At 40.7% G+C, this 23,751-nt stretch overlaps 2 protein-coding genes across 4 annotated transcripts; one reads left to right on the forward strand and one right to left on the reverse strand.

The window, feature by feature from the left end:
* Positions 1 to 659: 659 nt before the first annotated feature.
* On the forward strand, positions 660 to 6,323 carry zbtb33 (zinc finger and BTB domain containing 33). 2 transcript variants are annotated; one of them, XM_022214370.2, is made up of 2 exons: positions 660 to 1,085; positions 2,925 to 6,323. In XM_022214370.2, exon 2 carries the CDS (start codon positions 2,927 to 2,929, stop codon positions 4,808 to 4,810), a length of 1,884 nt encoding a protein of 627 aa, XP_022070062.1. In that variant the 5' UTR covers positions 660 to 1,085; positions 2,925 to 2,926; the 3' UTR covers positions 4,811 to 6,323. The 2 variants fall into 2 exon arrangements, with proteins under 2 accessions (XP_022070062.1, XP_022070054.1); XM_022214362.2 differs by lacking the exon at positions 660 to 1,085 and adding an exon at positions 1,214 to 1,371.
* A 1,924-nt stretch (positions 6,324 to 8,247) lies between these two features.
* On the reverse strand, positions 8,248 to 23,449 carry tmem255a (transmembrane protein 255A). 2 transcript variants are annotated; one of them, XM_022214387.2, is made up of 10 exons: positions 23,074 to 23,449; positions 19,987 to 20,129; positions 19,424 to 19,486; positions 17,109 to 17,198; positions 12,752 to 12,817; positions 12,496 to 12,584; positions 12,247 to 12,318; positions 11,721 to 11,883; positions 11,309 to 11,455; positions 8,248 to 9,685 (listed from the first exon to the last, which is right to left on the reverse strand). In XM_022214387.2, the coding sequence occupies exons 1-10, from the start codon at positions 23,135 to 23,137 to the stop codon at positions 9,542 to 9,544; spliced, it is 1,041 nt and encodes a 346-aa protein (XP_022070079.1). In that variant the 5' UTR covers positions 23,138 to 23,449; the 3' UTR covers positions 8,248 to 9,541. The 2 variants fall into 2 exon arrangements, with proteins under 2 accessions (XP_022070079.1, XP_051810644.1); XM_051954684.1 differs by having other exon boundaries at positions 11,721 to 11,888; positions 12,246 to 12,318.
* Positions 23,450 to 23,751: the final 302 nt, after the last annotated feature.

Genomic DNA, 23,751 nt, shown 5'->3' on the forward strand with positions numbered 1-23,751 from the left:
AATTATCTGGTCAGATTGCAGCACTAATGGCACTAAATGGGAGAAAAGTGGGGCCAAATCAGACCTAATAATAGAAATACTCTCTGCATTAGATGTGCAACCACTACACAGAACACTAGGGGTTTTATGGGTCCATGTACACGCAGGAGGAAATTCAAGATTTAAGATGTTTATTTGTAATTACTGTATGGGCAGTGAGATCATCGTGACTGTTCCATAAGGCTGTGCACTAATAACAAGACATGATAATAATGAGTACAGAAATTGCAAAACTATAGTGCATTTTATTTCATGCATGCATGTCATGTACATATTGACCTTGTGTCAGTGTACTGGGGGAAAAGGAAGCTGATAAAACATTTAAAAAAGTCTGTTGAAACCTATGGTTGAAACTGTCTACTGTAGGGAATTATTGGCCAAAAGAGCTGAATATAGCAAAAGACTGTAAAGTTATGGCAAAAATACAATGGAAATAAGGCACAAAGACAGATTTTTCAAAAGAGCTAACACTGAAACACCTGTCGAATACATGAATGTACAGGAGGCACAATGTGGTCACTGAAATCGAATCTCAACGGAGTCTATGGAGTTCTACAAATTACCTGCAGAGGGCAGCAAAGAGCCTCTATTGCGTCTATTCTACTGAAAACGACACCAGAAGAAGAAGTGCATCAGCGCAAAAAAGTGGATTTGTGTTTTTAGCAATAAAGCTGCAGAGCATTTTAGCAAACCAACATGTCTTTTTTCATTAAAACCAGACCCCGTGAACAAACCGACGGAGGATGAAGTGGCAGCTGAGTTCTTTTTATACCATTAAACCCTACAGCCACCTGCGTGATCTGCAGGCAGAAAGTTTACTTTAATGAATTCAACCTGAAGCGGCATCACAATGAGAAACGCTCCGAGAAATATAGTATGTCCAGCAGAGAGAAGAAGAGGTGGAAAGTGTCCGAGGAGCTTGGAGCGCACTTCAACAGGATTTTTCGTCGGAGTAGAAACTAAGTAAAAGAGCTGAACCCAAACAGTTGCTGATAGTTTGTTCGCTGTTGATGAACCGCTGGTTTTCTCGACACTAAACGCAAAAAGTAAGTAGTTTTCAGCTCAAATTTTCTCCAAACACTGTTTCTCTGAAACTTTATGATGGCATGAAGTTGACGTGTTCTTTGTAACACGTCTTGTAATGCAGCACAGTTTGTGTTTTGAATAATTTTACACAACGGCGACTCCTTGCGGCTGCTGAACGGAGAGGCTGAAGCGCCGCTGGCAGCGGAGCTGGTCTGTTGTTAGCCATTGTTTGTAGCCAGTTAAGTTATTTAACGTACTTTTTAATACCGAACCTGCTTAGTCTTGGTAGAATCATCGCAGTTGCAGGTAAATCTCAGTTTCATATGTTACTGTTAAAGAGTACAAGCTTTCATGGTGGGGTGTATTCACTGCGGTCTTGTGTTTGAAGCTAGCATGCTAACGAGATGCTAATCAGTAGGCCGCGCTACCCGCTCTCATTAACCAGGAAACACAGCCAAGCTAGCCTTTGTTAGCTTGCTAACAGCAGCCGTTGAATATTTCCTTAAACACTTAAGAAGGCATAATAATAGGTTTATCTCGTTAAAGTTCGGTTAACGTAGTTATTTACCCGTGTAATGTCATGAGGTAAAATATGTGATAGTAACTGCAACTTTGGGAAACAAGTGTTTAGCTAACGTTATTTTTGTTTCCCAAACACTGACATTGACATATGTTGCTTTTTAACGATATATATGCATTGCAATATGAAAATGTGAGAAGACTGTATCGAGAGCAATTAAATGGCTCAGTTGGAAAAGAATGAGTAATTCCTGAATGAATGATGGATAGTGTATTTCGATAGAAAATAAGGATTAAAATACACCATTCATTCATTCAGCCTTTATGTACAATGTCAGTACACTAACGACCACATTTATATTGTCTGTTAAAAAAATTATGTAGGTACACAAAAAGCAGTTAAGATAAGAATAAAAATAAAAGATCCAAGAGGAGTGTTGGCAAAAAACTAGAAATATTAATTGCAGCATTTATATTTTAAAATCAAATGAATCTACTAAAACAAGAGCAGCTTTCAACTAAAGAGGATAAAAGCATCAATTATTACAGATTGCAGCTGTACAATGAGCAAAGTGGGATTTTTTTTCAAGTTCAATTAAAAAAAAAAAAGCCAAAGCAGGGTTGTGCTTGTACAATAGTCGTATTGTATAGGGTGTCAAATTGATCATTTGACAAGAATTAAGATTATTATATGGGAGTTTGGTGTTTCTTTTCCCACTGAATCAGAAATAAATAATAATGTGACTTTTGCTGTGAAACCATGTTCTTTTAAGTGTGAAGAACATGATTTGTAGGCCAGTGCATCTACATAACGGCACAATATGTAATTTATAATAATACATGCTAACACATTTACTCTAGACATTGCACTTGGCGATTGTGAGATTTTTGATAATATTTAATGCTGATTTATATAATTGCACAAATTATTACATACAATTGATGTGTTTGTTTTTACAACCAAGTCTTCATTTTTAGTCTTTCCTTTATGATCCTTGCTCATTCTACAGTGCACAGCTTGAATGTCAATAAACTCTATATATAAATTAAATAACAACGCAGTTGGAGAAAGTTATTTTATGACAGACTTCTCTTCTAGATTAATCATGCAAAATGACAACATTGTCTATTTTCATTTGGAACAAGCAGCAAAAAGGAAACAATTGTAGCATGACTTGTTTAAATTCATTTGCACCTCTTGCAATACGACCGTTGCACGCTTGCATTTTGAAACTGAAACAATATATTTAGTTTTGTTTGTTGCCATAATGTTATTGGCAGACTTTTGTTGTGCCTTCAAAAGTTGAATTCTAAATAGTTTTCTCTCTCTCTCTCTGTAGACATGCCAAGTCTAAAGCTGATATCTGCAACAGACACACAGTATTCAGCAGGCGTGCTGAAGTCCATGAACGAGCAGCGATGTCATGGATTGTTCTGTGATGTCACCATTATTATACAGGACAAGAAATTCAGAGCTCACAAAACAATCCTGTCAGCCTCGAGCACGTACTTCCACCAGCTCTTCAGTGTCGCTGGACAAGTGATCGAGTTGAACTTCATCAGACCACAAGTGTTTGAGGAGATCCTCAACTATATTTACAGTTCTAAGATTGTCCGTGTTCGTTCCGATATGCTCGAGGAGCTTATCAGTGCCGGACAGATACTGGGGGTCAAGTTCATTGCAAATTTGGCTGCACCTTTATCTGAAGTTAAAGGTCTGCCTGGTTTGTCGAAGGACACAGAAAGCAAAAGTGACACAGCCACAGAGATGATGCCAATCATCACGGAGTCATTCTCAATATCCGCGGAGGAATTCAATCAGACAAACAAACCTGCAGGTACCGATGATGACTCAGACAGTGATGTAATGTTTGTCTCACATACAGATGCTGTACCGAAGGCGACCGATCGGAAAGTCAGCTCTGGTGAGGTTATTGATTTAGATAAAGTTCGTTCAGGAGACGTGAAATCAAACCAAAAGGTAGAGTCAAATAATGCAGTTGAAAAACAAGAAGAAAAAGCCACACCCCCATCGACAACACCTGCTGTAAAGCCCCCCAGCAGCAGCTGTCCTAACCCCAGTTTGCTGGACAGCAGCCCTCTGTGCAGCCCGGACAGCAGCTCCAACAACTCGTCTTCCCCTGCCAGAGTTTCTTCAGGAAGTGCTCTCACAACACCAGCCCCATCGAGCAGTTTCCCCCCTGAGCCGTCGAGTGCCTCTCAGCCGTCTGAGAACAGTGATATCATGGGAGTCCACAAGAAGCAGGTCTCCGCTTCGTCTCGGCAAGGGGATTTCAAACTACGGCTCCTCGACGTGTCTCAAAGCTCAGCAATTCAAAGCAACATTCCTAAACCTGCTGTAGCGGCAAAAAAGACAGTGACACTCAATACCGCCACAGAAATCGATTCTATTTCATCAGGCTGCAAAGTGTATGCCAATATTGGAGAAAATACTTATGACATTGTCCCAGTGAAGGAAGATCCGGGGGAAGGAGGCTCTAAAGCCAGTAATGGGAAGAGATCATTAATGGCAACACCCTTAAAGCCTTTAGATAAAACACCCGCATCACCCAAGGCCGGACCAAACAAGAAGAAGACCAAAACGGAGCTGGAGGATCACTACGAGCTCATCATGGACGGGAAGACTTTCTACGTGTGCATCGTCTGTAAGCGGCCCTACGTGTGTCTGCCGAGCCTCCGCCGCCACTTCAACACCCACTCGTGGGAGAAGAAGTATCCGTGTCGCTACTGTAACAAGGTGTTTGCCCTGGCCGAGTACAGAACTAAACATGAAATCCACCACACAGGAGAGCGGAGGTACCAGTGCTTGTTGTGCAATGAAATGTTCATAAACTACCAGTTGCTCTCTGGTCACTGCAAGCAAGTCCACAATCAGGATCCCAGCGGGCGGAAGGAGAAAGACGACGGCGACAACAACTTGTACCGCCTGCTGCCGTGTAAGACCGTGCAGATGAAGTCGTACTCGTGGCTCACCGACGGGCAAGGGGTCCCCGTCATATCCGAGGACGGCAGCGTGCACCACATAAGCAGCGTTGGAGAAGCCGTCCACTCTTCCACTCAAACCAGGATGTTGAACTGGGACGACATCTTCATCAAGCCAGAAGCCGACATGGCGCCCGACAGCCGCAGCCAACCAGAGTCCACCATGAACACTCCTGCACAGGGATCCACAGAGTTTGGCTTCGTTAGACCAGAGACCTACTGAGCAACACTCGCTGCTCCTCATTTCCTGTGCCTTTTAGGTGCCTGTTCCCTTTTTTGCTTCTTTGGTTCCATTTGTTCCACGTTTTGGTGTAATTCTCGATAGTGTCGGCTTAAGGTACGATCGCATTAGTCTGGAATTAGCGGTCTGATACTGTAGTAATAGTAACATAATGATGATGCACTCTAAAGCGAGGTCAAATCCGCACAGTGAAATTTGATCAAAGCGTCTGAACTGCAAATCTCCCAAGGCCAGCTGCAGATTGCATCTCGACAGGAAAGCATCGCTTGAGTTTGCCAGATATTCGGCTTTAATTGAAGTCGAAGAAAGACGGAGTGAATGGTTGCAGGATGGAAGTGTAATGTGATCGTACCTTTACTCATGTTACTCAGCTTTTATACACGCCTCCACCTCTTACATGATCGGAATAAATGATAATGAAATTAGCCAAAAAAAAAGCACATGTAGTTCAGACACAGTAAATTGTATGAGTTTATACGAATGATAAAAATTCTACGCAGGAATCAAAAATTGAATCATAAGTTATGTCCGGGCTGTAATGAAAAGCCAAAAGATCATGTCATTTTAAATGGTATGAAGTCGTTGCTCTTGCAGATTTAGCCTCAAGTTCTCTGCCAGCCATAAGATTTCTGCTAAAAGATCAGAAGCAACACATTAAAACGACACCTGTGAATCATGTCCTCTCTCATTTTAGCAGCAGGTTCTACCATTTAGGCCATGTTGCTTAAAAGAGTAAATTATATTAAGCAGCCAGCTGAGGCCTGTGTCACAAAATGGAAACGGGGCTACCTATTTAAAATTGTGAAGCCTCAGTTGAGTATTTTCTTTCTGTGTAACCAGGTGACCTTTTTTTTTCCTCTGGGCTGGGTACATGACTGCAGTTGTGGTTTCTAAATATCTGTATGAATTACAAGTATTGAATAATGAAATAAACGACATTGCTTCAATGTTAAGTCCATCATCATGAACCTCTGTCTGGTTTTGAGGCTCAGTTTTATCAGTGATTTTTAAGACTGATCATTCCATTTTTCTGTAATTATGTGCAAGAAAATATCAGTCATGATCTCAAATGTTTTCATTCTTTTTTTGTTTTGTTGGCATTTTTGTGTCAATTAAAATCCTCTGTTGTACTTTGATACACCCCTGCATTTTTATGTCTCACAATCATGTTTTTAACTGAAATGTTATTTTAAAGCCAAAATCTTCCAACTACATGAACTAGGCTAGAGATTTTGCATAATGTTATGATAGGATTGACATAACCTGGGGATTATTACCATCCATACATCTAGAATTTAGAGCTCTTAGTGTTGAATTGGACAGAAAACGTTTTAAAAAAAATGTTTTTACTTTTTCCACTCTGTTTTTCCATTGTGTCTGAGGGTAGTGATTGGTTAGTACCAGTAAAGTAGTGCTAACATGGGAATCTGTTCTGTGTCATGTCATTCAGTTAAATCATGCAGGGTTTTGTTTTTCAATAAACACATTAACAACGGCGTGTGTGATGGTATATAATTGTGTAACACCCCATTTTTATTTTTGCACTTTCAGTTGTATTCATTAGACTTTTAGTAGTAAACAAAATTAAATAGTTGACATTCATGAAATGTCCATTTTCTGTCAGTTTGCAGTGAGGGGCTTTCTGATGGTAAAACAATATGTTTTTTTGCTATTTTAATTTGTCCTGCTCTACCAAAATATAAACGTCTGCTGTTTTATTTACTGTGTCATCATGATGTACCTTCTGTAGCATCTCAATGATGGTAACAAAAATCTTACTGGCATGTAGAAAGCAAAGTGTGCACTCCACAGTATTTTATACAAAATTTATGAACAACAATTAGATCAAATGGATCGTCAGGCCCAGTATTTTATATTTATTTAGCATTTTTTTGTGTTAAGATTTTGGTTCTTTTGGCTCCACACCTACTAAACTTTTTTTGTGGATGTGTGGTCCATTGTTCTGTATAACAAAAAACAGAATAATGTAAGCTTTCCCATCAGTATTATGGTTTCCATCTAAATCATAATACTGATGGTGCGCAAACGAGCTTTCCACTAAATGGTAAGTAATGTTAAAATGTTAATGTGTAAGCAGGCGTAATGTGTAATCTTTTCTATGAACTTCACCAATTTGTCATGCTAACAGATCAGCTAATGATCGGTTAAGTGTAACGTCAAAATGCATGTATGACAATTAATTTGAAAGGTAACATCTTCTATCTTGAACCTTATCGACATCGTTTCAAACATTCCCCTTGACCCTAGCTTAGCATCGTCACCATCTGAGATCAGAGCACACTAAACATGACAAAGATAATCACAGATTTTACCTAAAGAAGACATCTGTACAACATCTGTACCGAATTTTACGCCAGTCCACCCCACAGTTATTCACCAGTAAACAAGACTCAACCTTCTGGTGGCCCAATACTAAAATTCACTCCAGTGAAACAGGATTGAAGTCTGTAGGTTTCATCTAGAGTCTGAATGATCAGAACAGAATACAGAAAAAGGTGCTTGAAATTGCATTGATACATATTTGTCCAGTGAAGCAGTTCAGACTCCATAGTTTAAAACACGTGTCTGCAGCACATGTAGCAGAGTGCAAATCACAACTGAGCCAACCCGGTCTCACGGGGATTCGTGAAACTGTCACGTAAGTTTTAGTTTCGGTTTCGTGCGCACCAACACGATTTCGTCATGTTTTTCGTGCCGCTCACCACGAAATGTTTTTCGCTGTGGTAATCACATCTGAAAGTGGTTTATACCGGCGGATTCATGACGATCTAAGCTGTCCATCGGCGTATACTGCTTGGAGATTGCGTTTGCGGCCGCAGGCCGCCGGACATTCTTGAAATTCCTATGCAAATTGGTAAGTGTAGCACCGGCTTATGGTTAGGTTATGGTTAGGGTTATGGTTAGGGTTATGTTTAGGGACGATGTCATGCAAAATATAGCGTTGGATTCGCCACGGTTTTACATTAAAAATATAATATACACATTCTTTTGAAATACGTTCTGAGTGGCACGAAAAGTCCGCCGTTTAAAATACATTGGTGTGCATTTCGTGGTGAGCGGCACGAAAAACATGACGAAATCGTGTTGGTGCACACGAAACCGAAACTAAAACTTACGTGACAGTTTCACGAATCCCCGTGAGATCGGGCTGACTGAGCACACCTGCTGGTGTCATCAGCGTCTCTCTACGACAAGTTGCTAGCTAGTTTGTCAAATCCATTGCTGGAATGTTACTAAAACAATTAAACAATCCCATTTTAACTGTTTTTACACTCCAGAAATCCAGTATCACTCAGGCTCTAGTGTCATCCTCTGGAAACCATGACTATCTGTAAAACCCCAGTGAAGAACTGATCGACACTGCTGCACTCAGCTTAGGTAGAAAGAAACACGCTGTGTAAATTACACAAAACAAGTTTTAATGGCAAGACAAATGAGGAACTGACAGTCAGCTCCTGAGAATGTGTTGTTTAAATTATAAAAAGCAGTGATTCAAGCTGACAGCGACTGTCTTCATGGACATCGACGAGGTTTACAATTCTGCCGCGTTTACCTTCTCTTCATCGGTGAACTCTGACTTTTCAAGATCTGCTGCCTCGTATCAGTGAATCCAGCACTGACTGTCCACACTCAGCCTTGTTAATGTTCACCCCTGACAAACAACACATTCAGCTATTAGAGGTGATATTACTACTACTTACAAAGAGAGAAAGAGAGACACATATGCTTACCTGCGCTGGAGCTTTTAGTGGAAATACAATAAGTAGGGCTCAGAGTGTAATTTAAACCGTGTATCCTCAACAACTACTGTAGGTAGAATAGCTTATTTCTTCATTAACACTGCTCTGCAAAGTTCGCCACACTGGTCAGGATATTCTTGAACGTAAAGTGCAGAGTTGATAAGTAGATATCATGATCTGTTTGTATACCTTAGGCCTACCTGTGCTAACTGTATATCATACTGCTGTACAGACATTATGGGCATGTAATACCTCCGCTACTGCAAACTTCGCCTATTAACGGCTAAAGAAATGACTGCTTGGGCCTACAATCTCTAGCGTTTTGTGATTTCCACCTAACTCGGCGTTAATCTCACACAGGGGCGGTAGATGTGACACTCGCGGCGAGAAGCATTTACAGGTTCTACTGAAGGGAGCTGAGTTTTTGTACAGAGTAAGTCCAGGTGACAGCGAGCTGCAGCGCTGGAAGTCCGTTTGCATTAAGGCAGATAGATGTGTAAACAGTCCTGGCTTGGAGCAGGTTGTCTCTCTCTTGTTGTGTATGTGCTCACACACACACACACACACACACACACACACACACACACACACACACACACACACACACACACACACACACACACACACACACACACACACACACACACACACACACACACACACACACACACACACACACACACACACACACACACACACACACACACACAGTGCAGGCTGGAGTGTGAGTGGTGTCCAGGGAGACAAACACTTGCTTCCTAGTGTTGGGCTAAACTCAAAGTCAGTGTGCTCCGTGGCCATCCTCTTCTTCCTCCTCCTCATCGCCTCCTTTTCTTTGACACAATTCAGAACAATAGTGAAGAAAATCCCAGAGGAGTCGTGCAATCAAACCACTCGTTCAGCTTCTAACAACACCTGACAGCGGTTCAGGTGCTTTCCTCTCGTAGCCGCCTTACGGGCTGTACGGTGGGGGCTTCTCGTCGGGGTGGTTGTGAGGAGGGGAGTAGCGAGGAGGGATCATAGTGGGCCACAGGTGGCTGGCTCCAGACTGGGAGTCATCTGACAGACCTGAGGAGTCCGGGAACACGTAGGAGCCCTGCAGGAAGAAAGATAAGCTCGACTTTATCCATCCTGCAGGAAATTATTTTGACAGAGTACAATAAACAATAAACAAAGGTCAGTGGAATATATACACCATTACACAGAGGTTAGTAGTGAAATGGAAATAACAAATAATATACAAAATGTAAGTTTTCAAAAATGGTTCTGGAAGTGTCACAGCATGCCAAGAGTCCTAAGTGTGTTTCTGTTTATGTGTTGTTTGTCAATTCTAATGTCACAGTTTGGTAATTTATTGATGTTTTTTTTTATTACTACATGCTGAAGTTAAATAACATTCTGATTTTAAATTTATTGTACATAATCAGATTATGAGCAGGTGTGAGAAAATGTGTGTTTGACCTCATATTAGATTAAGAAATGCTTTGTTATTTTGTTTAAAATGAGATTAAACCAACCAAGTGAAGGCTACATATTTGGCTGTTAAACTTGGACAGTTTGAAGCACAAACAAAAAGCCAAGTCCTATTAATTAGGCACAAGGAGGAAAAAAGTTAAGAGAAAGTTTTTTTTTCTTCTAACGTCCATAAATACTATAAATGTAATGTCTGGTGTAACTTATCCATCTGTGTGTTGTCCTAATATGGTTACAAACACATCAGTGAGCCGCGCTGTTGCACTGGTGAACGTGGACGGTGTAATTTATTGTTCTGAATCGATCCCATCCATGCTATCCTGCTGCTGGAAATCCGGAGCTCAAAATCGTCCCAAGCAAATTTACTCCTGTTTGAGTAACATGAGCCAAAAACTACAGTGCTGCTGTCTTGAAGGAAAGGATTTAGCTTCTTTTACAGAGAGAAATATATATTTGTGACCTAGTTTGTAGGATGTAATGGGTGTGGCATCATGAGCCAAGGACAGGAAAGCCAAAAAACTATTAATGGATGGGTAATAATTTACTGACAAAAACAGAACTATAAAATGTTGTAGTTTCATCTTTTTGACTTATTTTCAGATTAATGCTGTTGTAAATACCTTTTAGCACATTTACTGATACAGCAGATGTCATCTTAGTTTATAATGTCTGATTTTTTTTAAAGAGCCCAAATTATGCACACATACAGGTTTATAGTTTTTGTTTTGGGGTCTTGTAGAATAAATTTATATGCTTAAATGTTCAAATCACATTATGTTTCTTATTCTGTACATTTCTGCAGCACCTCTTCTCTTTCTCTGTCTCTGAGAGTCCCTGGAAGAGTCTGCACTGATAGGCCAGCTGGAAGCAAGATAACGTTGGTAACGTACTAAAACTTCAAATATATAGGTAAGAGCAGAGAATGGTAGCCCGAGCTGAAGTGGCTCTTGTGGACAAACAGTGGGGCTGAAGCTGCTTATTCTTTGTGAACACGTTACATAGTGACGTAGATAAGTAACGGAAGACAAAGCCCGGGCCTGAAAGGATTCATTTCAAGCAGGTGAGGGGCAGTGTTTTCTGTTTGCAGAGCTTCTACATCCACAAAAATAGAGAAAGGGAAAACCAAAAAATACATAAAATAGACTGTTTAAAAACACAGCAGTTTGTAATGAGCTCCTTCATCACTTGTATGTCAAACAATAAAATCTGAATGAACCACTTTTTCAGTGCAATGATTCTGAGGTACCTGCAGGTCGTAGGCAGTGTAAGGCGGCAGGCAGGGGGCAGCGTTGTAGTAGGAGTTGAGAGAAGTGGTGGGTGGAGGGGGCTCTGACTGGACTGGAGCTGTGATGGCCTCTGGTTCAGATGTGCTCTCTGAGGCAGTAGAGGGTGTCTTAATAAAGAAACAAAGCATATTAGTCTTAATTATCTATCGATTCCAAGTCTATTACCGCCAGGGAATTACTAAGAAGTTCACAAGTGGAAGTGTGAAACTCACTGCTGTCAACTGATCTCGACAAAGGCATCATTAAATATCTAATTTTCAAATATTTCAATTCAGTTTTATTTATTTCACGCCATTTACCAACAAAAATTCAATGCTCTTTGCCCTCCAGTGGGGTTCATTGGTAAACGCATGTGTCATTTCCTCAGCGTACCATGTCCTTGAAGCCTCCCAGCACTGCAGCAGTAATGATGCCCAGAAACAGGGCCACGATGTTGAGGATGGTCGCGGACCATAACAGGTGGTAAAGGTGCACCACATCCTGGCAGCTCCTCACGTCTGTGTATTCATGGTAACCTCCAATCACCTCTACACGGCTAGGCCAGTGGGTGGAACAGAGAGGGAAACAGCCTACAGTCAAGCCACAAAGGTCATCGACTGTGTCTTTACGATGCAAATACATCAAACACAACAGCAGGACACAGAGAAAGACACTGATTTATGGATGTAAAAGTTCACATGGTTCCATTGAACCATTGAAAAGATGCTGCTAGACAGCTGGGAAACTGAGGTGACAACATGAATGAATGTTTGGTCAGACACAAACGGGACATGCAGAGGAAATGGCAGCCTACAACACAGGTCTGTGATGGGTTTCACTAAAAACTACATCTACGTGTAAAAAAAAATAATGAGGTGATCAATAATGGCTGTTATCGATCTAGGAAAAAGGGACCTACTTCCAAATCATGGATGATTTCCTAAACTTTTTCAAAACATCTTTATTCTGAAGTCCCATAAGAGGATGTTCTCTGAAACAAAGGTTAAAAAGAAAAGAAAGGTTCTTGTTCTAATAGAATCACCGCTGCAATGCAAAAAAACCTCCCACAAAAATGGCACACATCAAAACTCCCAACAAAGCATCACTGCAAAGCGAGTAGCCACTGATTCAGAGGTGTGTCGGGCGCTCCACCCATCAACGTACTCACTTTCCGCAGTTGTAGAGGTCACAGCAGTAACAGGTGTTGCTCTTCACACGCAGGTAGCAGGACGTACGCGACGATGTCTGACAGGGCACCTGAAGGTCAAAAATTACTTCATGTCCCTTCTCTTTGAGCCTGCTCTGGATTCCTTAAAATGTCCCTAAAAACCTCACCATTACGCCAGTAAAGTTAAAGAGTTCAGGAGGAATTTAGCACTCAACAGCACATTGTATTTTGGTTAAAACTGAGATGTGTTTCTTACGTCTCGGTCCGATCCAGTCTCACTGGAGTGATACTCACAGCGGTCAGCATACAGAGGCCTGAGGTCCTGTGTCAGAATAAACAACGTTTTTGAATATTTCAAGAAGAAACAACACAAAAAGAAACAGGAACTCATAGTGTTCATGATTTGTATGCATAATTCATGTTAATCTAGCCTAGCCGCGCTAGACCCATGTTTCTGAAGGCACAAGGGTCTAGCGCCACTCAACAGGGAGGAAGGCGGGCTAAAAGGTTGTCTTTCAAATCACTCTGCAGCAATTGGGTAGGTATACAACCAATCAGCGCAACGAATAGGCTGATGGAGTTCCTAGAGCGCCGGCGGATTGTGGCTAAGTCCCATTAGCTTCCCAACCAGCGGAGCCAACTGGTACACACATGGACAAAATTGTTGGTACCCCTCAGTTAAAGAAGGAAAAACCCACAATTCTCACTGAAATCACTTGAAACTCACAAAAGTAACAATAAATAAAAATTTATTGAAAATTAAATCATCAAAATCAGCCATCACTTTTGAATTGTTGATTAACATAATTATTTAAAAAAACAAACTAATGAAATAGGGCTGGACAAAAATGATGGTACCCATAACTTAATATTTTGTTGCACAACCTTTTGAGGCAATCACTGCATTTAAACGATTTCTGTATTTGTCAATGAGCGTTCTGCAGCTGTCAACAGGTATTTTGGCCCACTCCTCATGAGCAAACAGCTCCAGTTGTCTCAAGTTTGAAGGGTGTCTTCTCCAAATGGCATGTTTCAGCTCCTTCCACATATGTTCAATGGGATTCAGATCTGGGCTCATAGAAGGCCACTTTAGAATAGTCCAACGCTTTTCTCTCAGCCATTCTTGGGTGTTTTTGGCTGTGTGTTTTGGATCGTTGTCCTGTTGGAAGACCCATGACCTGCGACTGAGACCAAGCTTTCTGACACTAGGCAGCACATTTCTCTCCAGAATGCCTTGATAGTCTTCAGATTTCATCGTACCTTGCACACTTTCAAGACACCCTGTGCCAGATGCAGCAAAGCAGCCCCAAAACATTACTGAGCCTCCTCCATGTTTCACCGTAGGGACAGTGTTCTTTTCTTCGTATGCTTGGTTTTTGAGTCTATGAACATAGAGTTGATGTGCCTTACCAAAAAGCTCCAGTTTGGTCTCATCTGTCCAAAGGACATTCTCCCAGAAGCTTTGTGGCTTGTCAACATGCATTTTTGCAAATTCCAGTCTCGCTTTTTTATGAGTTTTTTCAGCAGTGGTGTCCTCCTTGGTCGTCTCCCATGAAGTCCACTTTGGCTCAAACAACGACGAATGGTGCGATCTGACACTGATGTACCTTGGCCTTGGAGTTCACCTTTAATTTCTTTGGAGGTTGCTCTGGGCTCTTTGGATACAATTCCAACGATCCGTCTCTTCAATTTGTCATCAATTTTCCTCTTGCGGCCACGTCCAGGGAGGTTGGCTACTGTCCCGTGGGTCTTGAACTTCTGAATAATATGAGCCACTGTTGTCACAGGAACTTCAAGCTGTTTAGAGATGGTCTTATAGCCTTTACCTTTAAGATGTTTGTCTATAATTTTTTTTTCAGATGTCCTGGGACAATTCTCTCCTTTGCTTTCTGTTGTCCATGTTCAGTGTGGTATACACCTTTTCACCAAACAGCAGGGTGACTACTTGTCTCCCTTTAAATAGGCAGACTGACTGATTATGAGTTTGGAAACACCTGTGATGTCAATTAAATGACACACCTGAGTTAATCATGTCACTCTGGTCAAATAGTTTTCAATCTTTTATAGAGGTACCATCATTTTTGTCCAGGCCTGTTTCATTAGTTTGTTTTTTTAAATAATTATGTTAATCAACAATTCAAAAGTAATGGCTGTTTTTGATTATTTAATTTTCAATAAATTTTATTTATTGTTACTTTTGTGAGTTTCAAGTGATTTCAGTGAGAATTGTGGGTTTTTCCTTCTTTAACTGAGGGGTACCAACAATTTTGTCCACGTGTGTATATTAAGGATTTGCCATATCCCGTCGGCATAAGTCCAAATACGTCTTTCTTCTCAATGAAACACTTCAGTGCCGTTCTTTGTTTATCTTTCAAGTTGAATTTTAGCTTCAAATCTTTAAGGGCTGTGGCCAAAGCCGAGTCGAAAGATAACTGTTTATTGTGCGCCGGTTGTTTCTGTCAGAATCGTCGCGCCTCTGTCGTCACTTCGTTACGCCCGCCTTCTGACTCTACACTTCATGGTGATTGGTCCGGCCAGTTTTAGGAGAATCCAGCCTCGAGCCTTATGGAGGGTAACTAGACCCACCCTGGCAGAGAATTAAATTCGTTGCCGTGGGTTGTCTAGCGCAGCTAGGCTAATGTTAATCATGATTATAGTCAAATCAAACATCATCATTGTCAGTAAACTGTCTTTTGATAGTGAATAAATAAGGCTGGATCACTGATTGCCCCACTGGCTTCACTGTGTCAGTTTGGTTACACTGTTCACTAACGCACTAAAATATGACATAAATTATACAGATTTTATGGAAAGTTGCACGATTATACACAACACTATCTCACACTTCATTCTTTCACTTGTATTATGCTTAGATGGTGGAAATTCTTACCAAAACTGGTAAACTTGGGGGCCATCGGTAATTTACATTGTGTCGGCATTGTAAAAATAATCACATAGGAGATGTATTGAGAATAAACTCAAACACATCATGCTAGAATGTTTTTTGCTGCTTGGCACAGAAAGAACTAATTTTTTCAAGACTCATCTATAAGAGAAGTCTGAATTAAGTAGCTTGGTTTATTCTGATTTAAAGGTTTTGAGATATACAGTTATTTTTTTCATATTTTCATAGGACATAGAGAAACAGGTAATCTGTCCTTAGTGTCTTGTATTTGTTGCCATGGCACGAGGCAATGCAACTAATTAGTTTCACCGTTTAAATCGGTGCCATAAAGTTACCACAAATTGAGTTATTCAAGTCACCTGGTGAAAATTCCTGTATTTTTTCATATTGCAATATACATCACAGCAAATCAAAATATCAAAATGTCATTTTTTCACAATATTGTGGGGGTCTATTGGTGTTAAAGCTCTGGACTAGTCGGTTTCTGGACAAAATATATTTCTATTTAAGCCGACATGTTGTGCTCAGGGAGTGAGAACACATGGGGGTCAATAAGGCCTCATGGCTGTAATTCTATTTTTATTTCTACTGTGATCAGCTCACAAGAAGTGAAGGAAGAAGTTCTTAAACGGGCATGTCCTTCAAACAATAATATCCAACCTACCTACTGTATATGTTCTTGTTTATGCTACACAGCAATGCTTCACTCTTGCAGTAACACAGCTCACCTGTTCCTCTAGAAACAGGGGTTATAAAGTAACGGCACACATTTGTAACATAAATAAGTCTAATAATAAAAACACCTTCACAAAAAAACCCCACAAATTTCCACAGTTTACAAGAAAAATAAATGTCATAATCCCAATCACCAACCTGTGCACTAATGTACAAGAAACTGCAGATTCAACTTTATTATATGCATACTCGGCTCTTGCAATTAATATTATGATAACAAGAACATTTAATAATCACACAGTCCATATAAATAGAGCTGCTGTGTTGTGCATCACTCTGAAGCACTTTGTCAGTCTGGAGAGTTGACAGGTCAGGAGCTTATCTTTGGGATTGCTTGACTGAGTGCAAACACATTCGATGCCAGTTATCAATATCAGGCATAATGAAATGTAAATCACTTGTAGAATTCATGGCTGGAGATAGTATGCACTTAATTATGTATCTGCACATTTGCTGTCTCCTTGGCAAAAAGGAAACACACTTGTGTCTAAAAACGTGATTTAGTTTCAGAAGTAAAATTCTGAAATATTCAGAAATCCATTTGAATGTAAGAAATAGTCAGAACAACATAATGAGGTTTCCAATTCCCCTTTAGAGGCGACATCACTGCCAAATGAAATCTGCTAATGGAGATCTTGCTTTTCTCTCAGCAATAACACATTTCAGCATAATTGTTTTTAGTGTGCATTAGCAGTTATTTATTATTTTATGTACTTTGCGTCATACTGGATAATCACTCTCCACCACAAAATATATTTGAGAAGGGTGCGGCAGCTGCTTCAGCCTGGCTTATGTGAGCTATGTCCTTGCAGAAGGACATATTTTTACTGTACGACTAACGCAGACAGAGCATATTAAGCATTAATGTGGCTGATACAGATTAAAAAGCATGTTATGAGCCACAGCATGGTTGTTATCTATATTCATTATTTATAGGATTAGTTAAATAAATAGCAGCTTTACATATACTTACAATGTGCCTTGCTGCAAATACTCCATCGACAATAGCGCAGCAGAAAGCAGCCACCACTCCAAAGCTGATGAAGACAATAGATGCCACTAACTGTGGAAGAAAAATAGCATCAGCTTCATCACTCCTCATCACTACATAATGATTTGGTCTCTATAAAGGACTACATTTAAACATGCACTATGTTAATTTTCTCACCGCTTGGGCTATAAGTGGCTTTAAATGAATCTAAATAAACCTGTGCTTGTCATACAACCCTAATGTATCGGTGAGCAGACGTATTGATGGATGAGGGGGAGGTGGGGGTTTGTGCTGTGGTTGTTTCCTGAATCCAGTGGTGTTCATGGCTGGCACTGCCCTCAGCTCGTTATAGGCACTGCAACCCTTAACCCACCCAGCTCTCCTCCTCTCCCTCCTCAATGAAACACAACAAGGATTCAATTACACATCACCCCGCTCTGTCTGCAGCCGCCCCGCCTCGCAGGAGGGAGGCAACGCAAGTGATACCACAAACTGAGCAGCTGGAGGTAACGTGGACTTCTGCAATCAGCAAAACTAGTTTGAAGGGTTAACTGTAAGCTGGACTGCTCCTTAAACCTTAAAAATCTTTCCTTTCGCATAAATGAAGGACAGATTGAAAGAGTTTGAACAGCACATAAAGCAGCTAAATGGACACCTTAAACTGTGGTAACTGCACTACTGCGATAGAAAGACATGTTTTATTGTTTTATTGTGCATCCCTCTGCCTCATGCAAGAAAACCTTAAGAAAAAACTGCTTCAGATTTGATTTTGATTTGTCTTGAATGGCTGAAGGTAACATGTTGATTATATACAAGAAACTGCCCCACATCTTCAATGGGAGAACAGATTTGGAACAACATTACCGCAGTTCCACGAAGTTGGAGGACTGGAAAGAGATGTTTAGTTCCACATAAATGCAAAGAAATTTCTGAACTTCAAGCTGCTAATTTGTAATGTAGACTCTTGGTTATATTGTACATTTCCAAGTCTGAAAGCTCAAGCTGAGCTAATGAAGACATTTTTCTGTTGTTAGACCGCACAAGACTCGTCTAAAACACCAAAGATGGTCAACACCTGTGTTCGCAGGCTATTTAGCTCGGCACATTACAATAAACCAAGCTTTATCTGTAAAATTAGTGGAGTTAGATTGTTGTATTTTGTGGTGTTTTGCTTCTGAGATTGCTAATGTGCTGTTAAACACTTGAAACTGTGTCTGTCAGTAATGTACCATAAAGCATCTGCACAGCAAAATTATTTGACTGATGCTTGTTTTTTCATCTTCCACTGATGATCACAGTCACTCTGTTTTGAAGTTTACTTCCACAAGTGGTGATAAATTATGTGATGCTCACTCAGAGTAAGTTCTGGTAACAGAATGAACAGTAGGAAATCACCCAAACGGTATTTTGTTGAGCTGAAAAAATAAGTAACTCGTCAGTAAAATGAGTTGCAGCTGTTACAAAAAAGTTCATCATTTACATAATTTGTCTCACAGTTTCTCAACAGTGAGGTTTACCTCATCAAAAACAGATTTTTTACAATATATTTGAAGACATCATCACCAGAGACATCTTTCTTTTCTAAAAGAACGTTATTGACCAAAAGAAAAATTATTTAATCAAGAACAAAAAATCTGCCTTTCATACATTTTTTAAGAAGACAATCTGTAAGATATTTGTTTAATTCACAAATAATATGTGTTTTTAGCATTTCTTTGACTGCACAACAGGTCAGACTGTAAATAATGTCAGTACAGGCTCCAACATAATAACATTTTATGGCGATAAACCAGACTGTAGTGTAACATGCCACAGCTCGGTCAGCTGTGTCAGACTTGCACGTTTGCTCACTGGAACTCGAGGCATCCAAATTGTGCTGCGTTGTGGGAAAGCGTGTCACGGTACAAAGTCATTCTTCACTCAGCCCTGACAGACTCTGCCTGGCACCTCCCACCTGCTCCGCTCATCTGCAGTTTCTTTCCCCACATTCCAGTGCAGACATCTGTCCTCCTCCACTTACACCCTATTTCTATTTCTGGCTGCATCCCCCCTGAAGTCCAGGATACTTGCACCGATACACAACTTGAACCTCCTCTGGTCTGGTGGGACTCACAGCCCTGGTTGTGTCTCCCACTCGCGTTGTCACATTAACAACACAATCAAGCCGTGTGGGCTGTCGTAACGTAACTGGGACTGATACGCAGTTTAATAACAGTGTTCTGTGACTGTAGAGACGAGGAAACACTGAAAGCACTGAAAGGGATCTCAATGCACAGAGGTAATATAAATCCTCTTACCATCTGCCTCTTGTTCTCTATCAAATGAGCTCCGATGATTCCCAGAAAAGAGCCAAAGCCCAGCTGAAAAGAGACAAAATAGCTGTTAGGACATTTATTTAACTTACTTTACCATAAAGCTGCATCTCACTAAGCTCTATTGAAGCATAATTAAGAAATTGGCAATATTTATTTGATAGGTTGAGAGACTGAAGCTCCTCTAAATCTTATGCTGCACTTCAACTCAATATTAATTTTCCTTTTTAAAGCCTGTGAATTGTGCTGTAACCGATGCACAGCGGCGTGGGAGCTCTTTACGTAAGGCAGAATGCTAAAAGCAGATTAATGAGAAGAAAACAAATTTATGGACAGAGAGACTTCACCTCACTCAGCGTCTAATGACAGCGATGCTGAATAATGAATGTGGGGAAAAATTCACCCCTCAGGGACCTTCAATAATGAGCTTCATCAGAGTCCAGGAGCAGGAAGAGCTCACTGGAAACACTTCACTTCTTACGAACACCTGACAGCGAACAGGCCTGCCGTGCTGCGTCTGCCACATGTAGGTGTGAATGTGAACTCACAATAAGTCCTGAGTAGTAGCCGCCCACTGTGATGTTCTGCGTCCTGGTCGTCGCTGCCAGGCCGAAGATGAGGATGAGCACGGACACAATGAGCAGCATCACCGTCACAATTATGGATTTCCTCTTCCTCCTCTTAAAGGAACCTACAAGTGCATCAAATAAGTGAACATTACTGCTTGCATCACACTGTAATGTGAGTGCACTGATTTAATTATAAGATGCAACTATAATCCACAAGAAACAATGACCTAAGTGGAGGTAGTTAAAGAGACTCGTGACTGGACTGGAGTTACTCTGGCTCTGTCCCTTTGACCACTAGTGGCCAGTTCTGCCAAGATGTCTCAGAGGAAGCTATAAAAACACAGGCTGCTTGGAAGATACTACTAAAGTATCGTACTGTATGAGTGTCTGATGGAGTTAAGCAAAGAAATCAACTTTTAAAAGGCGCACACTGCTGTGTTAAGAGTCATAAAAGGAGTTGATTCCTATTTCAAATACAGGTGGAAAAACTGTGATTTCATCTTGATAAAATGGTAGAAACTACATTTTAATCTTTTAACTAACATTGTCAATACCTTTTTATCAGAGTGTTGGAGACTTTTAGCTAGAATAACTTCCATAATGAAGCCGATTTTGTGTTATCATCAGCTAAAATGAGGACAAATAATAAGAAGCATTTATACTTTAACTGGTTTTAAATCACAGACGGTTTACATAATTGGAAAACCTTCCTGACGTACATATTTATATGTACTTTTTTTTTTTTTTACAGCTCTATGCCATTAAGTTGAAGTAAGGGTGTCCTGGTGGCTGAAGACTTCCCACATATCTGTCTCTCCTCATTTTGAGTCAGCTCTCTGAGGTTTTATGTCTACTAAACAAACAAAGTATTTTTTGAAAGATGGGATGAATACTGTATATATGACAAGATCATTTCCTGAGTATACATAAGAACAACATGTGATTAATAGTCTGGTTGCTACTGTTATTCAGATTAAAGTAGCTGTTGTGCATCATTTCTGTTGCATTAAATATGTTAGAGTCATTATTTACATTTATTTAGCAGACACTTTTATCCAAAGCGATGTACATCTGATAGTAGATACAGCACAAGCAAGGATCTAGAAAACAACCTGAATAAGAGCCATATAAAGTTCAAGTGTCATAATAAGACCTTGGTGCCTACAGGCAGTGCAAGAGGTAACAGGATTTTGTTTTGTTTGCTTTGTCTATTTATTCTCTGATTTGCTGTTTTGATTAAGCAGAGGCATAAATGTCAAACTTTTTCAAATCTCACTCTACCCTGATGATGCATGAATGGACACTCATTGAATTTCAAAATTCTCCAAAGAAAGATTTATCCATAAAGACTTCGGTTTTTGGCTTCGCAAGTGTGGAGCTTTCACAGATAGAAATCTGAGAAAACAGCAAAGTTCTTAAAGGGCTGAAGAACGAGGAGTTGGTCATTCAAAAGACAAATAACTTAAATATTTTATAAATGCCATAAACAATTATAAAGGCTGCCATAACCCAAATACTAAAAGTGCCATAAGGACAAAGGTGACCATTCAACGGTCAGTGAACCTCAGAGAATGTACTTCCTCCAAGACATGGTAAGAATCCTCTCTAACCATGTCTGTTTAAGTTGAACTTTATAAACTGAAGACAGAAGGGAGTGGCCAGGAATGTACTATTCTCTCTTGTTCAGTCAAGCTCTGAAGGTGCAACAGAAAAAAAAAAAAATGGAATCTACTCCATCTACTCCATTAGGAGTCATCACAGCCAGATTTAGAAAGCCAAGTCACCTCCACATTCTGTTTTCATCAATGTATGAAAATGTGGAGGTCACAGACAGACTTCACGGCTGCTGAATACTGATGCTCCGACCTGGAGATCAATAAGGAAACACGCTCTCTTTTTGTCATGAAGACATAAGAATGCAGTTAAATGTTGTCCCCGTGGCGCCCGCATAATGAAGGAAACAGCTTCTGAGATGCAGAAACACATTCACAAGTTTGCAGAGCTCGGATCCTGTAAGAATTATGCTGTGAAGAGACGACATCGCTCCTGTGATGTACAGGAGGATGTTTTCTCTGTTGGATTGGTAGCTGAAACAACACACATGGCTTTTTGCAGTGAAATCAATAATGAAAGCTTCAGTTTCTGCCATCATGTTACGTCCATTTGTGTAGTATTGAATTGTTAATAGAGGCTTTGAGCAAAAAAACCACTTAGTAAACCAGTTATCTTAGCTCCACTCTGCCGGATATTTGCAGGAAAGCGATTTGTACCTCAAAATTATGCCTGGCGAGATTTGATGCGAATGTGACTTTCTTTGAAAATGTGACAATTGCAGGGAAAGATTATGTTGACGTAAAGGTGTGATTAAATTTACAGGAAATACTGCTCATATTCTAGTAGGATTACTGAAATAATGTGATTATATGATTATGAATGTGATGCTCTGTAGTCACCACTTTTAGTCAGACAAGCTTTACAAGCAATTAAGAAGCCAACTTGTACACTTTGAGCCACAATAGCAAAATTGACTGGAGTGTGATTTTCTAAAGGTATCTGAGCAAAACGATCAACAATTATCTGCTTTAGTCTGCACTTACATGCCAAAAAAATAGATAAATAAATGCATGCACTGACTTTTCTGTGCATAAACAGATCGTTTTATTGATCGAATGTTCGTGGAAGCAGCCAAGCCTCCTGGCAAAATCTGCAGCGGCCGTCGGAGCCAAACATCCAGGCTGCTGTGGTTACCCAATGCCGCCGCACCTGCAGTGACGCGCTGCGGCCTGGAGCAGGAAAAAATACCCGTCTAGTGATCCAACGAGTGTTTTTGTCTGGTTTTGTAAGAAAAAAAAACATTCGTGTTCATAAATGACAAAAAATACCAACCGTAATTACCTTTAAGTATCAACCTCGGTGCGTATGAGCACGAAAAAGCAGCTTTATGAATGTAAGTAAGCGCAACGAGCGTGAAATTTAATTGATAAAACCCGCTGCAGACGCACCGTTGACCTTGCACACACACACACACACACACACACACATACACACACACACACGCACACCTACCCATGCTTGTTTCAGAGAGAGTCAACCCGCTGGACTGGAGGCTCTGAGGAGGAGGAGGAGGCATGCTGGCTGCAGGATGGTCAAAGCTGTCCTCAGGTCGTCTCTCAAATTCGCTGTAAAAAACACCACAACAATCACGACTCGGTGCTGTGCGATAGAAACGGCGGATAACGGGGAGCTAACGACACGTTCGCTCGCTGTGACATTCTCCGACAGACCGCAGCCCGCCTCCGTTCCGCTGAGCCCGGCTCCGTCTCATTTACATCCCCGCGGCCGCTGAGACGTCTCCCGGTCTCCGTCCTCTCGGTGCGTCGGTGTCGGACGGTGGGTCGCTGCTGGTGCTGCTGCTGCTGGTCGCATGTGCGCATGTCACACACGTTATCCCAACTAAGTACTCCCTTCCGCCGTTACAGAGTACCGTAACTGACACCGGACGTTACACCGTTACTTTACGTTACACAACTGTCAATTGTACGTTTATATTTGTCTCCTGTAGTTTAATATTACAGACTACTTGTTAAGATACAGCCACTTTTCTCCTAATATTACCATATCTGTCATAACGTTCATCATCCGTCCTTTTTGATTTTCACTTTCAAACCTGTTTAGTGTTTTTGTGTGTGCACCTGTACTTGAAATTACGGACTAAATCTTGAAATATAGTCAAAATCCTGCTAA

The sequence above is a fragment of the Acanthochromis polyacanthus genome, chromosome 10 (assembly GCF_021347895.1).
Source record: "Acanthochromis polyacanthus isolate Apoly-LR-REF ecotype Palm Island chromosome 10, KAUST_Apoly_ChrSc, whole genome shotgun sequence".
Lineage (NCBI taxonomy): Eukaryota > Metazoa > Chordata > Actinopteri > Pomacentridae > Acanthochromis > Acanthochromis polyacanthus.

Excerpts from the sequence above, each read along its gene's own strand:
- zbtb33 (XM_022214370.2), top strand. The coding sequence starts at position 2,927 with ATGCCAAGTCTAAAGCTGATATCTGCAACAGACACACAGTATTCAGCA.
- tmem255a (XM_051954684.1), bottom strand. The coding sequence starts at position 23,137 with ATGCCTCCTCCTCCTCCTCAGAGCCTCCAGTCCAGCGGGTTGACTCTC. Across the intron at positions 12,585-12,751 it reads AGACTGGATCGGACCGAGAC|GTGCCCTGTCAGACATCGTC; the intron begins GTAAGAAACACA and ends TTTGACCTTCAG. Across the intron at positions 9,686-11,308 it reads ACACTGCCTACGACCTGCAG|GGCTCCTACGTGTTCCCGGA; the intron begins GTACCTCAGAAT and ends TTCTTCCTGCAG.